This window comes from Oncorhynchus mykiss, chromosome 30 (genome assembly GCF_057628025.1).
Source record: "Oncorhynchus mykiss isolate SJ-2025 chromosome 30, ASM5762802v1, whole genome shotgun sequence".
Lineage (NCBI taxonomy): Eukaryota > Metazoa > Chordata > Actinopteri > Salmoniformes > Salmonidae > Oncorhynchus > Oncorhynchus mykiss.
The window spans coordinates 34,446,567-34,463,117 of NC_143051.1; the positions used below are offsets into that span (position 1 = coordinate 34,446,567).

Consider the following 16,551-nt stretch of genomic DNA (forward strand, 5'->3'; position numbering starts at 1 on the left):
TTGTGCTTTTTTCTGTCTTTTTTCCCACTCTGCCCTCCTCCATCGTTCATCTCTCCATCATCTTCAACACACATCCCAGGCACCATCTTGACCCGTTTCCAGCTTTCTCTGTCTCCACTGTCTCCCACATGTTGGCACCCTCTGCCGCTAAATTTAGAGCGTGGTGAATCCTGCTGAAGTGGTTATAAGAAACACAAACCTTGGATTCAAACTGTGATCCCCATCGCCAACATTGTCCAATTCAAACAACCCCCCCCCCCCCCCCCAACCACCACCTCAGCCCACCCTTCCCGCAAGCTTTTATTTCATCTTACTTGCTGAAGTCAGTCCAGTTTGCTCCTCATGTAGACCTATCATGTGTCTCTATAAATGCCACACGCACTGTCACTCATGTCTCACCCCGCCTCTGGTGGCTGCTGCTGTGGGACGCGGTCCAGACGATTGGTGGTGGAGTCTGTGCTGTGTTAACCTCTACCCTCGTTCTCCCCCTCCTGACCTGGCCAACTTCGCATGCAGCCCTGAAACACAAATCAACCATCGCTAGACACCTGACACTCGGCCCAAGCTGTATATATAGATGTTCGTTTTCAAATGAAGCCATTGCTCTCTTCTGAAAGAGTATGTGTGTGTGTGTGTGGGGGGGGGGGGGGGGGGGGGGGGGAGTGCTTCTCTGAAATCCTGTTGTTGACGTGTGTGTGTGTCTGTGTGTGTGTGTTTGTGACGGTGTTGGTATGTGAAGTGTGTGTGTCTGATCGTTTACAATGCATTTGCTTGCAAGTGTGTATAGCCTGTATATGCTTGAATCCGGGTGTGTGTGATGGCGATTGTGGGTGTTATGACCTTATGTGTGTGTCAGCAAGGATCATGAGGTAATAAGAAGAACTGGCCTCTCTTGACATTACCAAAATAGAGGAGGCCCGGCCACCTCGTAACTCACCTTGTTATGATGGTAGTACTGAACCAGCAGGGTTTACAGGTCTCCTGTCCTGGGGTGCTTTCTGGGGACGAGGGACACGTTGAAATTTGTCACACTATCGTGCCAACCCAAACCAATATATTTTATTTTCCACATTCTCCTTCATAGCAAGGTTCCAGTAACTATGATTGATGCCTAACCAGACCAGCACAGTATAGAGTGGATATCTGAGGGCGACAGACCCACAGAGACTGCACCACCAAGGTCGAGTTCAGTAGGGAGAAAACATTTTGAAACAGGGAGATATTACCTGACCTTGTCCCCCCCCCAAAATTGAATGTTTTATAACGTTTTTCTAAAGTGTACCCTACTGAACACAACCCAGGGCTCCCCAGAGAGGAAGGACTAATTAAACTCCCCAACTAAATCACACATTAACTGTGCACTCCATGCTCTTAAACAAATAGAGCATCCCTCTCCCTCCCTAGCTTCCTTCCTCCTCCAAAGTCATTACTTTAATGAGATTAAAACAGTCACTTTCCCCCTGGGCAGATCGTCTTCATCATTTCCATCCCAAGAGTGAAGAGATTCAGCGTTATTCAATTATTATTAATTAACTGCCTTTGTAGTCATGTGTTAAGGAATTCTGCTGCTTTTCTGGGCCTGGATCTCTCTTAGTCACAGCATCTCTGTGACCTCTGACCTCTGATCCAATACCAACTGGACAATCAAGGTCCCCTGTTGAGGTATTGACGAGACATTACACTCTAAAATCATGTTTTTCAGATGTTTTCTGTTACCTCAAAAGTGGTCTTCTGTTCAGATGAGTCCATGTCCCAGGCTATATGTTTTGTATCTCCAGCTACAGTATATGAATGGAAAAGATGAGCACCATGTAATTACCAGATATGCGGTGGCAAACATTTTGACATTCATTTGTTATATTACCATCTTGGTTATATGTTAAATAACACACTCCACACAACCCGTTTTCATATATAAGTTTATTGAATGTATTTTTTTGTAGTTGTTTTTGAGGCTCAGAATTTTGTATTGCTTAAACATCACAAATGTCCTTAGTTTGACTCATGTGCAGTAGAGTAGAAATATCATGTACCATGAAGAGATTGTTGTCTTCTTCACTTGCAGGATCACAGGATCACAGCCCGCTAACCCCAAAGTAGGCTCTTTAAAGCAGCGGTTCTTAACTGGTTTTGCCTCGGGACCCAGATTAAACCAGGTTGTCCCAGTCGCAACCCAATATTCGCATAGTGTATATAAAATGTCATCTGGAATGTATTTTTGATGCTAAGGAAATAAGTCAAATTTGCCCATATTCTTGATGAAGAATGTGGATAAGCTCACTGGTTTGACACCACAAAATCAACTAAATCCGCTAAATAGCCCTGCTAGCTCTATTTTGAAAATACTATGTTTGAAGAAAAATATTTCAGAAATTCAATTGTTTAATCACTTACTACCTGGTTTTAGTCGTTTAAGTTCAGACTGTGACCCATTCGACCCCAAATTTGGGTCGCGACCCATCAGTTGAGAATCGCTGCTTTAAAGAATAACATTAAGAATATATACCATCGCTAAAATAAATAGGTTCATATAAAGTCTAGAATCTAATACACTTGTCATAAACAATAAAAAACACAGATTAGGCTATGTTGGTTGTATCTGTATTAACAAACCAAAAAATTGCCTTAAAAATAATAACAATAAGTATAACAATAATAATAATAGTGACTATTATTATTATAAATAATAATAATAAAATAAATATATTTTGATGATTTAAAATGAAATATAAATACAATATTACACTCATATTTGCGCACATGCTTCTCGCCTGACACCATCAGATTAAGTGTGATGGAGCTAGATATCAAGGAACATTTTCAACTTTAAAGAAATACAAAAATACAAAAATCATAGTTCAAAATGTACAAATTTACCCTGCATTTACGATTACGTGAATAAAAACAACAGCAATGTGATAATATTCAAGAAGTTACAATCTTTACACTCTTGTAACCTGGCTATGATAATCAAGCACTCGGAATGATAAGACAACCCAAAGTTTACCACTATAGACATATTGTGCATTTCAAAATGAATATATACTCAATAATATTGTTAATAATACATTTGATATTCTAGTCAGTGGAATAGATGTATTCATAGTAGTCAAAAACAGACTGAGATGGAGTGATAGGGCAGGGAATGGCCAACTATTCTCTTTCAGTTATCTTACATATTTCTACAGCCCTATTTGGTAACCCTTTACAGAAGCCCTGTCATACAGTCCTCGAAATATCAGTGTCATAAGCAGTCATAAACACGAATACATTAGGTAGTCAAATACTAGTATGTCGCATACAGCAAGCATGTGCAAGCTACCTATGCAAGCTAACTACAGAACTTAGGCCACCGTATGAGCCGTCATGACCGTGTTAAGGCAGTTGTCATGAATTTACACTAGTTGTCGTGACTGCTTATAAAATACGCAAAGTCATTGTTATGTATGGCAGCGAACAGTAGGCTTTACCAGTAGTGAACTGGAAAGCGTCACTTGTTAAGTCATTGTTATGGCAGCGAAAAGTAGGTTGTGCGACAGGGATTTACTGTAAAGCGTTACCCGCCATTTTGCCCTCCACCTCCATGGCTCTTGCTCCTATCTCCGAGGCTCACACTGGCGTGGTTCTCCTGTTCAGCGTGTCCGAGTCGGTGTCCCTGTTCCGTTTGCCCCCCAGGCGGTCCAGGGTGCCCATGCCCCTCTCTCTCTCCATGGTACCAGTGGGCAGAGGTGGCTGCTGGGGGGTAGGACCGGAGGACGACAAGGTATTCAGGGGCGCAATGGCAGTGGCTCCGACGGCGGAATTCTGGCCCGCCGCAGAGAGGTTGGACTTGGAGAGAGAAGGCAGCGTGCCGCTCATCATCACCCCCACTTCCTCTTTAGGGAAGTAGTTGTGCAGTTGGTAGAGGGAGGCCCGGTCCACGGTGCCGTAGAGGGGGGGTCCCCCGCCACCAAGACTCCCCATCTTGGAGTCTCGGGTCAGGGTATACATGGAGATATCGCCCCCTACTCCTCCAGCAGCATGGTGCGGGTTTGGCAGGGTGGCAACGGAGAAAGGCGGGGCAGACGGCGGTAATGCAAAACTCTTGGCGCCTGTAGGTGAGGTGTCGCAGGGGGAGCGTGGCGGGTCGGAAGAGTGCGAGCTGGAGTGGGAGCGCCGGCGGAAGCGGTAGCTGGGCAGGCGGAGCATGGCGTGCGTGGTGCTCTTCAAGAGTTCGGTGCGAGAGCGGCAGCGCAGCTCCTTGTTCTTCTCGATGTAGATGTTGACGGCCAGGACACCCACCATCTCAGCCAGGATGAAGGAGAGGCCTCCGAAGTAGAAGGACCAGCCGTATGAGTAATGCCACTTCTTGTCCTCATCCTTCTTGGGCGAGATGTCGCTCAGTGCCGCAGAGATGTACACGATCACGCCGATGATGTTGCTCAGGCCTGGGGGAAAGAGAGGAAGTGAAAGGTTATAACATAATAATAATAATAATAATAATATTATAATATAATATAATATGCCATTAATTTTCTCTGAGATTTTCCATTGGGGGGTGGGGGAGCCATCTCAACTTGATTACTTCTCTTGTGTAATGTCTCATTGACCCATATCTCCACTCAGGAGGTAATTTATCCCATAATACCAAATAAACTATCTTTATCCCTACTGCTGTGTTGTGCCTCGTTGACCTGAGTCTCCACTCAACGGATGATGTATTTGGGAAATCTAAGCCGCAACCAATATCATTAACATGAAATGAGTTATGAGGAGGGGAAAACAACACAAAGGTGAATATCATGGATGGATGAAAGGATGAGGAACTTCCTTGATAAAAACACTATTTACAAGTTAAAAAGGAGAATTAGTTCAGAGACCATTGAGAACATTTAAGGCCGAGTAGGGCTATCGCATTCCATCTGAACAAGAGGAAAATAAATATGGGACACCATTGAGCATGATTTTAACTCCAGGACTAGGCTTCAACTGTGTCCAGGAAACCCTCCCCATGTGTACTGAGTAATAGAGAAACAGTCAAGACCAAGACACCAGCGCCTTACCAGCAGCCACAAACAGGATGCCTCCTCCTAGGATGATGTTCCTCTTGCTCTTGTAGAAGCTGCTGGATGCAACACACATCGCTCCCATCAGGAGGAGTATAGCACTCAGGATGGGGAAGATACTGGAGGCTCGGACCACACCTGCAGACGGATGGGGGTGAAATTGTCCTTACTTGCTGATCTAAGGTCAGTTTTATGTTGACAGTGGTTGGTGGTTATAGTTATCATTTGGGGATCCTAGATTCTAGCTGATCCTAGATATGTGCCTATGGGTATCTTCTACCTGGAGCTCTGCTTAGATATTACTTCCTATCCTCTGATAATATTGGAAGCGACTGCAACCTTTGGTGTCATAACCTGCTGAGCGTATATTAAAGATGAATGATTAAAGCTGAAGTTGTGAAGGTGACATTTCAAACTGCATATGTGACTTTGTCACCATCTGGAGTAAAGTAATGTGCTACAATAAGCATTTACAGTATTCTGTAACACCTTACATAAATGAATAAATCTATCCTACATTCTAATTCCAACCAATGTTCTGGTTTGATTGGAATATCCTATTGCTTTGTCATAATTCCCTCTGTTAAATGATAGATACTCATTGAGTTAGCTTACTCATAACCCTGCACCTGGGCATTCACTGCTGCTGTTTCCCAGGTTTTTCTTTTCAATTCGACATCACATCTCTCTAGTGACATCCTCCCACTGCCCACGTCCCCTTACTCACGCAGGAGATACTCTGCTGCATCCTGATCATAGTCTGCATCGTCCGGGAAATGATTGATCTGAGAACACACTCCTCTCTTCAGCCCTGAGAGAGAGAGACAGACAGAGACAGACAGACAGACAGACAGACAGACAGACAGACAGACAGACAGACAGACAGACAGACAGACAGATAGATAGATAGATAGATAGATAGATAGATAGATAGATAGATAGATAGATAGATAGATAGATAGATAGATAGATAGATAGACAGCGAGACAGTGAGACAGAGGGACAGAGAGACGGACAGAAAGATGGACAGGGAGAGAGAGAGATACAGAAAGATTGGAGAGAGAATAGGGAGTATTAGAGAGAGAATCAGATATCTGGGGCTTGGTGTTTGGACATATTAAGTATTCATTTGAATCCCTTTCCAAGTCGGGTTAAAATAGCTCAAACACAATGTATTTTTCATGACAGTCATATGAACCCCCCCCCCCCCCCCCCCCTGTACTCAGAAGAAAACAACAGACTAAATCAACAAAAACGTTCTATAATAATCAAGGAGCCATAATCAGTGGTTTCAGTATGTTGAGCAGACACCACAAATATGATATAAAATGGCTGTGTTGTTGTCCTCTTTTGTTGAAGCTGTCTACCGCAAATGGAGAACCACTCCATCAGACTATCACCACTGACTCATTGCTCATAATTGCCCTTTTTGACATTCGCTAGTCTCGCATAGCCATACCTCCACAATCACGTCATTGTCAAGCCCGGTTCTCGATGAGGCTAGTTTCTCGCAGACTGCAATAGGTTAGATAAGCAGCTCTTGAAATGAGCCTTCTCCTACTGACTGTCTGCCACTGCCCACTGGATGTCCTCTGAATCAGTGGAGGCTCATAGTAATGGCGTGCTCTCAAACACATGAAAACTATGTCTTTGATACCATTCCATTCACCCCATTCCGTCCATTTATTATGAGTCATCCTCCCATCAGCAGCTTCCACTGCTCTGAATGCACTCATCTAGGTCTCACTGTGTCAGACTCCTGCTCGTTGAACATCTCATTCCAAAATCATAGATATTAATATGGAGTTGGTCCCCCCCTTTGCTGTTATAACAGCCTCTACTCTTCTGCGAAGGCTTTCCACTAGATGTTGGAACATTGCTAGGGGACTTGCTTCCATTCAGCCACGAGCATTAGTTATGTCGGGCACTGATGTTGGGTGATTAGGCCTGGCTCACAGTCGGCGTTCCAATTCATCCAAAAGGTGTTAGATGTGGTTGAGGTCAGGGCTCTGTGGAGGCCAGTCAAGTTCTTCCACACCGATCTCAACAAACCATTTCTGTATGGACCTCGCTTTGTGCATGAGGGCATTGTCATACTGAAACAGGAAAGGGCCTTCCCTGTTGCCACAAAGTAGGAAGCACCGAATCGTCTAGAATATCACTGTATGCTGTACCGTTAAGATTTCACTTCACTGGAACTAAGGGGCCTAGCCCGAAACATGAAAAACAGCCCCGGACCATTATTCCTCCTCCACCAAACTTTACAGTTGGCACTACGCATTGGGGCAGGTAGCGTTCTCCTGGCATCCTCCAAACCCAGATTCATCCATCGAACTGCCAGTGATTCATCACTCCAGAAAACAAGTTTCCACTGCTCAAGAGTCCAATGGTGGCAAGCTTTACACCACTCCAGCCTACGCTTGGCATTGCGCATGGTGATCTTAGGCTATTTTTTGCGGCTGCTCGGCCATGGAAAGCCATTTCATGAAACTACTGACGAACAGTTCTTGTGCTGACGTTTCTTCCAGAGGCAGTTTGGAACTCAGTGGTGAGTGTTGCAACAGAGGACAGACAATTTTTATACAATACGCGCTGCAGCACTTGGCGGTTCTGTTCTGTGAGCTTATGTGGCCTACCAATTCGCGGCTGAGCCGTTGTTGCTCCTAGACATTTCCACTTCACAACAACAGCACAGTTGAGCAGCTCTAGCAGGGCAAAAATCTGATGAAATGACTTGTTGGAAAGGTGGCATCCTATGACGGTGCCACTTTGAAAGTCACTGAGCTCTTCAGTAAAGTCATTCTACTGACAATGTTCGTCTATGGAGATTTCACGGCTGTGTGCATGATTTTATACACCTGTCAGTAACGGCTGTGGCTGAAATAGACAAATCCACTCATTTCAAGGGGTGTCCACATATTTTTGTATATATAGTGTATCTCACTGAAGAAAGCATCATAGCGAGCGAAATCAATTAATACATTGTTCCCCTGGCCTGAGAGGATGGAAGTTCAATATGTAACTAGATGTAGAAGGCGAATGTTAACAATATACTGAACAAAAATATAAATGCAACAGGCAACAATTTAAAAGACTTTACTGAATTACAGTTCATATAAGGAAATCAGTCAATTGAAATGAATTCATTAGGCCCTAATCAATGGAATTCACATTATTGGGAATGTTGTTCACAGATACCTTAAAAAAAAGCACCGTGGATCAGAAAACCAGTCAGTATGTGACCATTTGCCTCATGCAGCGCGACACATCTCCTTTGCATTGAGTCGATCAGGCTGTTGATTGTGGCCTGTGGAATGTTGTCCCACTCTGCTTCAATGGCTGTGCGAAGTTGCTGGATATTGGTGGGAACTGGAACACGCTGTCGTCCATCCAGAGCATCCCAAACATTCTCAATGGGTGACACGTCTGGTGAGTATGCAGGCCATGGAAGAACTGGGACATTTTCAACTTGTGTACAGATCCTTGTGACATGGGGCCGTGCATTATCATGCTGAAACATGAAGTGATGGTGGCAGATGAATGGCACTACGCCATACACCTGGTCTGCGGTTGTGAAGCCGGTTGGACGTACTGCCAAATTCTCTAAAATGACGTTGGAGGCGTCATATGGAGGACAAATTAACATTACATTCTAGTGGACATTCCTGCAGTCAGCATGCTAATTGCACTCTCCATCAAAACTTGAGGCATATGTGGCATTGTGCCGTGTGACAAAACTGCACATTTTAGAGTGGCTTCAGAGACGTCAGATCCACACACACACACACACACACACACACACACACTGAGCCATTCATCTGACCCCACCAAAACTCTGGAAATACACTGGACCCCCATCACCCCTCCCCCTCCACACACCTCCCCACACACGTCTAGTCCTCCCCTTACCCTCCAGACAGCAGATCCTCCAGAGGCCAGAGTGTGTGAGGGCTCCAGGGTCTTTCTTGTCCTTGTTGTTGGGGTCGTCCTGGGAGGAGTTGGCCGTGCTGTTGCAGATGAAGGCCCGTGCGTACAGCCAGTAGTCCGTCCCAATGGCCACCGCCATCAGGGAAAAGGCTGCAAACGCCCCCAAAGTGGTGAGGACAACCTGGATCCCCTTCTCCCACCACACCATGACTGGGCCGGAGAGAGAGAGAGGGAGGAGAGGGAAGGAGGAGAGAGCGGGATGGAGAAAGAGAAGGAGAGTTGGTGAAATAGTAAGGACGCCTGAAAGCTAGAAATCAAGAGCATTGTCTTGAATGGTGTGGATTTGTTGGTTGTTTCCAAGGTAACAACCGATAAAACAAAATGTACCCAATATTGAGCTGTATGTCAAAAACCGTGTGTCTCGCTTTCATTTCAATTCAATAGGACTTTATTAATCCCAGAGGGCCAATTACAAAAAGGCATTGTCAGTGCTTTGTCTTTCTGATGACTTTTAATTGTTTTAATACAAAAGCACATTTCGAAAAAGGCCAAAAAGACTTAGTCTAGTCTAGTTACAGAATAATGACTTGGGTAAATCATATTGTTGTCTTTTGAATCCAGGCATCTGTTAAGTGTGTATTTTCTTAAGTGTGTGTTTGTGCGTGTGTTTCTAGCGAAATGTGTGTTACCTTGGGGCATGCCTCTGCCTTTTGCCTCCATGTCTGCAGCTTGCTGTTCCTCGTCAGTGAAGAGTGCGCCTTCAGAGTCCCCTCTGTCCAAGCGCCATCCATCGACCGCTCTCCCGCTCTCGTTTCCTCTCTTCTCTCTCGTTCCCCTGTGTGTGTGTCTCTCTCTCTCTGCTCCCGTGTTCTTCCTCTTTCACACTCTCTGGTTCGTCTGTATGTGAGCGTGGATCCGCAACTCACGGTTCCGTCCCTCTTCTCAGTGGGTGGTCATGGCACTGGCAGGCATCTCAGTGTTGCTCCTGTGGGGAGAAGAAGAAAAAGAAAGGATGGAATAAATTAATGTGACGTGAGAGGGAAGCCAAGTAAAATGTTCTTTCCGAACCTTACAAAAAGATAAATCATTAATAAAATTGTGTTTGTACATTCTGCGATGACAGACCAGAAAGGAAATAAGCTGATCCGTTTCCACATTTCACACTGAGAGAGGGATATATAAAGCAAGAGGGAACGGGAAAGAAGTGAGAGAGCGTGCTCTATCCATTGCCATGGCAACAGCGAATTCCAAAGTCTAGGACGGAACTGAACACGGTGAGCGAGAAGGGAGTGGGGGGTGAGGGGCAGTTGAAACAGCTGAGTGGATTTTGCCGACATTAAACCAAATATAAGTACCAATGCCTGAGACCTCAATATAATATATATTTTTGATAGAGTGAGTAATTGAAAGTACTAAGCTAACATATGGAATTGTTTTATGATGGTCATATCATGGATCATTTAGATAATAGATTTTTTATTTTAGGACCCCTTTAGGTATCCCAAGAAAATCCCAAATTATATTGGATAAAACATTTGTTTTAAGTTTCCTGAGTGGCGCAGTGGTCAAAGGCACTGCATCTCGGTGCTAGAGGCGTCACTACAGACCTGGTTTGATTCCAGGCTGTATCACAACCGGCTGTGATTGGGAAAATTGGCCCAGCGTTGTCCGGGTTCGTGTTTGGCCGGGGTAGACCGTCATTGTAAATAAGAATTTGTTCTTAACTGACTAGCCTAGTTAAATAAAAAAACATACAAAATATATTGAATTTGGCCTTTACCACTACAGCCCATAGAAATACATTCATAAATGTTAAAAAGGCAGTCAAAAAATGTATCATAACGAACATAGTTTTGAAGTGTCGGTCTTATATATAGGAAATTTAAGAAAGCTGGTCATTTTTATTTTTTTACATATATTTAACCCCTTGTTTTTGTTGCAACAAAACTACCTCCATACTTCCATTGTTTTGTATGGGTTACTTTCATACTAGTGGGGGTCATTGAGCATCGTGCTTGTGAGAGTCTCCCCTTTCCATAGTGGGGTTATATTAGTTTGTTGCTCAAACGGTTCGGACACTACAGACGTTTTTGTGAGAAGACCGATTTTCGGATGTCTCATGGTCTGACAAACGGCGCTGTAGCTCCGCCACCTTCCACCGCAGACACGGAAGGCCGCCATAGACAGATGCGGTGAATTGAGACGCAGGCCGTACAAAAAATTTTAAATCGATATTGACGGATGTTGATGGGGATTTTTTAGACCCGTGCGTTAATCGACTCTGTAAACTGTACTGTTCAATTAAGGAAGTAATCAAGAACATTCTGATGATGACAAGCTCTTCGATCAGTATCATTATTTAGTTGAGCTATCATATGCTGTGTGGGTGTGTGCAGCTGTGGTATCATCAACTGAAAATGTACGTACAGTATGATTAATGAGCAGCGAATACAGTAATTACCTACAACGCAATTGTTTCTTTATGACATTCTTTGATGGATGCAGCATGCATTAAATGATTCAGTTTACTGCAGTGGGAGCATTGTAATGAGAATATAATCGACGAAAAGTTAGGTGATAGTCATCTGACAGTGGTTTATGACTCACATTTTCAAAACAAGTTTCTTTCAAAAAATAAAGTTAGTTCAATCTATACCTGAACCCACTGAAACTTGTTTGAATCATACAGATGATTTTCCTCCATGTCAAAACCAATAGAAGGTTTTTGTTTCTATAGTTGTTCCTGTATTTACTGTTTAGAAGCAAGTAACCCAGATGCACAGATATGGAGGAAATGTTGCCATCGGCAACATAAACACAGAAGATGATAAATGAAGAGATCTAGTTCAAGGACCAACCAGAACCGCATACTGAAATGCGTGAACATACAGCTATGGGGTGTATGTGGCATTAAATGATGAGTGATTGGGGAGATTCAGTAAGAATATAACATTGTAGAGTGAACAAAAGGTATGGGCCAAAACAACAAGAGGATAACCTTGATTTTAACTGCACTCAGTTGCATTTCTCCACACTGTGTATTCAATTTCATTAAAAACATTGTGCACACAGAGAGACACACACGTACATGCAAAAGCACACACAGAGATACACACTTTCCTTATATTTGGTCTGAATCCTGAACAGTCACCTGATTTACATACTGTATTTACTGACAGTAAAGAAGATCTGTCTGGCAAAAGGTGAGGTGAGGCAAGTAGCTCTGAATACTTAATGTCTGTGCGTGCGTGCATGTGTGCTTGAAATCATAAATCAGAACCATTGCATTGATATGGCTATTGCTATCTGTGAAAAGAAATGCACAACACCCTGGTTAAGCAATTATGTCGTTTTGGTCATTGGCAATTGCTGCTGAAGGGACAAGAACATGCATTGTATACTGAAGCGTCATAGAAAGCAGAAGCAAAACCATTGTATTTTTTTAAACCTTTATTTAACTAGGCAAGTCAGTTAAGAACAAATTCTTATTTCAATGACGGCCTAGGAACAGTGGGTTAACTGCCGGTTCAGGTGCATAACGACAGATTTGTACCTTGTCAGCTCCGGGATTGCGAACTTGCAACCTTCCGGTTGCTAGTCCCACGCTACCTGCTGCCCCGATTGATTAACCGATTAATGTACATGGACCAAGAAAACGAACAAGTGGAGGTCTGGCTAAATGTTGAACTTCCTCTGTCTTGTTGGCTAAGATCAATACATTTTGTTTATGAACACAAATACCACTTGCGACACCAGCAGAGAGAGAGAGAGAGAGAGAGAGACGCTAGGTTAAGAAACCTGACACAATCCGATTTAAAATAAGATGTTGAGTTATTAACAGCCTTTGAGTAGTCTCTATTCAGTCTGAACACAGTTGATGCACATTAGGAATATTTGAGTGCTTTGCTTACGTAAATAGTCTCACGGCTATTGATTTGGACATAGTTGTCATTGTACCAAGTAGGCTACATTTCTGTGTAAACATAAAATAAATATGTATTTTCTAAAATGAATAAACGCAATATTGTTTTAAAAAACATATAGGTTAAGTATGTGCTAATACTGTTAAACATGTATACTAGGTTAATTATGTACGGTACATGGAACTGCTCTGCAAACACTTAACGTCTGCATCCCTCATTTTATCATGCAAGTATAACAGTATTCCATGCTATCCTTATTGGAATGATAAAGAATATTACGGAAAGAATATTGCTCAATGTTTTACCTGTAATTGTTTAACTTCTGCAGTGGTTGACGGTGGACGGACTCCGCATGCGAGGCATGGGCAAGACACGTAAGAAAGAGCCGTAGACATTGCAAGAATAGAACGAAACGATACGACGTCGAGGGATGTGGTAGGTGTTGGAGGGGGAGAGTGAGTGAAAAAGGTGTTTTTGAATAATAGGTCAAATCCATAGGTCAAATCACACGTTGAATTCCTTCATTGTAACAGCAATTCTAATATACATTATTGCGTGAATTACTAGCCTATAGATTTGTGTGTTATTAAGAAAATAATATATCAAGGTGTATTATAAAGGGGGGTTATATGAACGTAATGCCAGTCTCAAGTCTTAAAAAAAATATTGATATATTATGCCATAGGATTAGCTATATAAAATGCATAGCCACGTTTGACAGGTGCTACTGCAACAAGGGTTTGAGAAAGAGTTTAACGGAAAGGTTTATATCCAATCATGTCCAAGCGCGCCAATTTTAGCAGGGAAGTCACGAGACAGCTTCGCACACCTGTGCAATCAACTTTTGACGACAGGTGTCCTCACCATTTCCTAAAGAAATCAGCCCACATTTTCTAATTTGATACCGAAAAACATTGAAGCCAAGAAGTACATTAACATAAGTATACTATATTATGACATCAATCACTATCGTTCACCATACAGAACATATAATTAGGAACTAGAATGGCCATTAACATTCTTATGATGGTATAAAGGTCAGCCATTTTGGTCAGAGCGTTGGTCATTGCCAGTGCTGTGATAAGATATTTAGTAAAATAATTGATTTACCTGCACTGTATGTTTGTCAGGTAGCCAGGAAGTTATAATTAACTGCCAATATGCCAACATTTAATTCAAACAGTGCTTTCAATCCGTATCCATGCATTGGCTGAAATCATGATGTAGGACTTAGATATAATAGCACTCACAGCTTTCCAATATTTTGTTTTACATTTACGGTCTGTTTCTACTGAACAAAAATATAAACGCAATATGTAAAGTTTTGGTCCAATGTTTCATGAGCTGAAATAAAGTATTCCAGAAATGTTTCATATGCACAAAAAGCTTATTTCTCAAAAATGTTGTGCACACATTTGTTTTACATCCCTGTTAGTTAGCATTTCTCGTTTGCTAAGATAATCCATCCACCAGACAGGTGTGGCATATCAAGAAGCTGATTAAAAAGCATGATCATTACACAGGTTCACCTTGTGCTGGGGACAATAAAAGGCCACTCTAAAATCCAATTCTGGAACATTGCGGTGTTTAGGACATAGCTCCTTCAGAAATTTAATAGGATCTCTAGGTATCAAATCAAATTTTATTGGTCACATACACATTGTTAGAAGATGTTATTGCGAGTGTAGCGAAATGCTTAGGCTTCTAGTTATGACAGTGCAGTAATATCTAGCAATTCCACAACTTAATGCACACAAATCTAAGTGAAGGAATGTAATAAGGATATATATATATATATATATATATATATATGGATGAGCAATGTCAGAGCGGCATAGGCTAAGATGCAATAGGTAGTATAGAATACCGTATATACATATAAGATGAGAAATGCAAGATATGTAAACATTATTAAAGTGGCATTATTAAAGTGACTAGTGTTCCATTTATTAAAGTGGCCAATGAGTTCAAGTCTGTATGTAGGCAGCAGCCTCTCTGTGCTAGTGATGGCTGTTTAACAGTCTGATGGCCTTGAGATACTGTAGAAGCTGTTTTTCAGTCTCTCGGTCCCAGCTTTGATGCACTGGTACTGACCTCGCCTTCTGGATGGTAGTGGGGTAAACAGGCAGTGGCTCAGGTGGTTGTTGTCCTTGATGATATTTTTGGCCTTCCTGTGACATCGGGTGCTGTAGGTGTCCTGGAGGGCAGGTAGTTGGCCCCCGGTGATGTGTTGTGCAGACCGCACCACCCTCTGGAGAGCCCTGTGGTGATACAGCGCGACAGGATGGTAAGTTGGTGGTTGAAGATATCCCTCTAGTGGTGTGGGGGCTGTGCTTTGGCAAAGTGGGTGGGGTTATATCCTTCCTGTTTGGCCCTGTCCGGGGGTGTCCTCGGATGGGGCCACAGTGTCTCCTGACCCCTCCTGTCTCAGCCTCCAGTATTTATGTTGCAGTAGTTTATGTGTCGGGGGGGCTAGGGTCAGTTTGTTATATCTGGAGTACTTCTCCTGTCCTATTCGGTGTCCTGTGTGAATCTAAGTGTGCGTTCTCTAATTCTCTCCTTCTCTCTTTCTTTCTCTCTCTCGGAGAACCTGAGCCCTAGGACCATGCCCCAGGACTACCTGACATGATGACTCCTTGCTGTCCCCAGTCCACCTGGCCGTGCTGCTGCTCCAGTTTCAACTGTTCTGCCTTATTATTATTCGACCATGCTGGTCATTTATGAACATTTGAACATCTTGGCCATGTTCTGTTATAATCTCCACCCGGCACAGCCAGAAGAGGACTGGCCACCCCTCATAGCCTGGTTCCTCTCTAGGTTTCTTCCTAGGTTTTGGCCTTTCTAGGGAGTTTTTCCTAGCCACCGTGCTTCTACACCTGCATTGCTTGCTGTTTGGGGTTTTAGGCTGGGTTTCTGTACAGCACTTTGAGATATCAGCTGATGTACGAAGGGCTATATAAATAAATTTGATTTGATTTGATTTGACAGGATGCTCTCAATTGTGCATCTGCAAATGTTTGTGAGGGTTTTATGTGACAACCTAAATCTCTACGATAAAGAATACCTGGGCTGTGTCCACTTGCACCCGGTAAGTAGCCTGTGAAGCCTTTCCTGCATGTGTCATGAAGCATTAGCTAGCAATCACGGCTAAAAATGTATACCATGTTCAAATGTAGGCTATCACCAACAGTTCATGGTATTGACTATAGTTTGTGCAATGTTTGAAATAAGTTTACTGTGCAATTTGAAGTGATTTATAGCCTGTGGTTTGTCAATAAATGAAGTCAATTGAGAGATAAATTGCTGTTCATCCTGGCGTAAGTCATGTAAAACTTAATTGTGACAATGCATTGAATTCATGATGTTATGCATATTCAAGTCAAAGTGACAGGTAATTAATCTAACAGTCTTTGTAGGCCTTCTCATAGAATTAAAATTTTATTTACATAGGCATAAAACATAATGCAAACCTGAAATACCTGTTCACTGCCAGCTTTGATGGTCTGCAATTGTATTTCCAGTATATCCAAAGGTGATTAAGTATAGGTAATGTGTATAATTTCTCCGCTTAAGGCCCCCACAAGATCCGCTCGAGTGTAGCCCATGTACCTGATGCTGTCTGGCCAAAAATAGTATGGCATGTCGCTCGGATTCTT

General features: G+C 42.8%; 1 protein-coding gene across 2 annotated transcripts; it reads right to left on the reverse strand.

Moving 5' to 3' along the window:
- Nucleotides 1–1,905: 1,905 nt before the first annotated feature.
- Nucleotides 1,906–13,332, reverse strand: LOC110489292 (voltage-dependent calcium channel gamma-4 subunit). 2 transcript variants are annotated; one of them, XM_036971467.2, is made up of 6 exons: nucleotides 13,201–13,332; nucleotides 9,662–9,957; nucleotides 8,955–9,182; nucleotides 5,773–5,856; nucleotides 5,043–5,183; nucleotides 1,906–4,427 (listed from the first exon to the last, which is right to left on the reverse strand). In XM_036971467.2, the coding sequence occupies exons 2-6, from the start codon at nucleotides 9,690–9,692 to the stop codon at nucleotides 3,610–3,612; spliced, it is 1,302 nt and encodes a 433-aa protein (XP_036827362.1). In that variant the 5' UTR covers nucleotides 9,693–9,957; nucleotides 13,201–13,332; the 3' UTR covers nucleotides 1,906–3,609. The 2 variants fall into 2 exon arrangements, with proteins under 2 accessions (XP_036827362.1, XP_036827364.1); XM_036971469.2 differs by lacking the exon at nucleotides 13,201–13,332 and adding an exon at nucleotides 10,081–10,170.
- Between the last annotated feature and the right edge of the window lie 3,219 nt (nucleotides 13,333–16,551).

What these genes read in the sequence shown, in the direction of transcription:
- LOC110489292 (XM_036971467.2), bottom strand. Translation starts at nt 9,692, where the DNA reads ATGGAGGCAAAAGGCAGAGGCATGCCCCAAG. An exon ending in TGCAGCAGAGTATCTCCTGC is followed by an intron (nt 5,184 to 5,772) that starts GTGAGTAAGGGG and finishes ATCCGTCTGCAG; the next exon opens with GTGTGGTCCGAGCCTCCAGT. An exon ending in CATCCTGTTTGTGGCTGCTG is followed by an intron (nt 4,428 to 5,042) that starts GTAAGGCGCTGG and finishes TCTTTCCCCCAG; the next exon opens with GCCTGAGCAACATCATCGGC.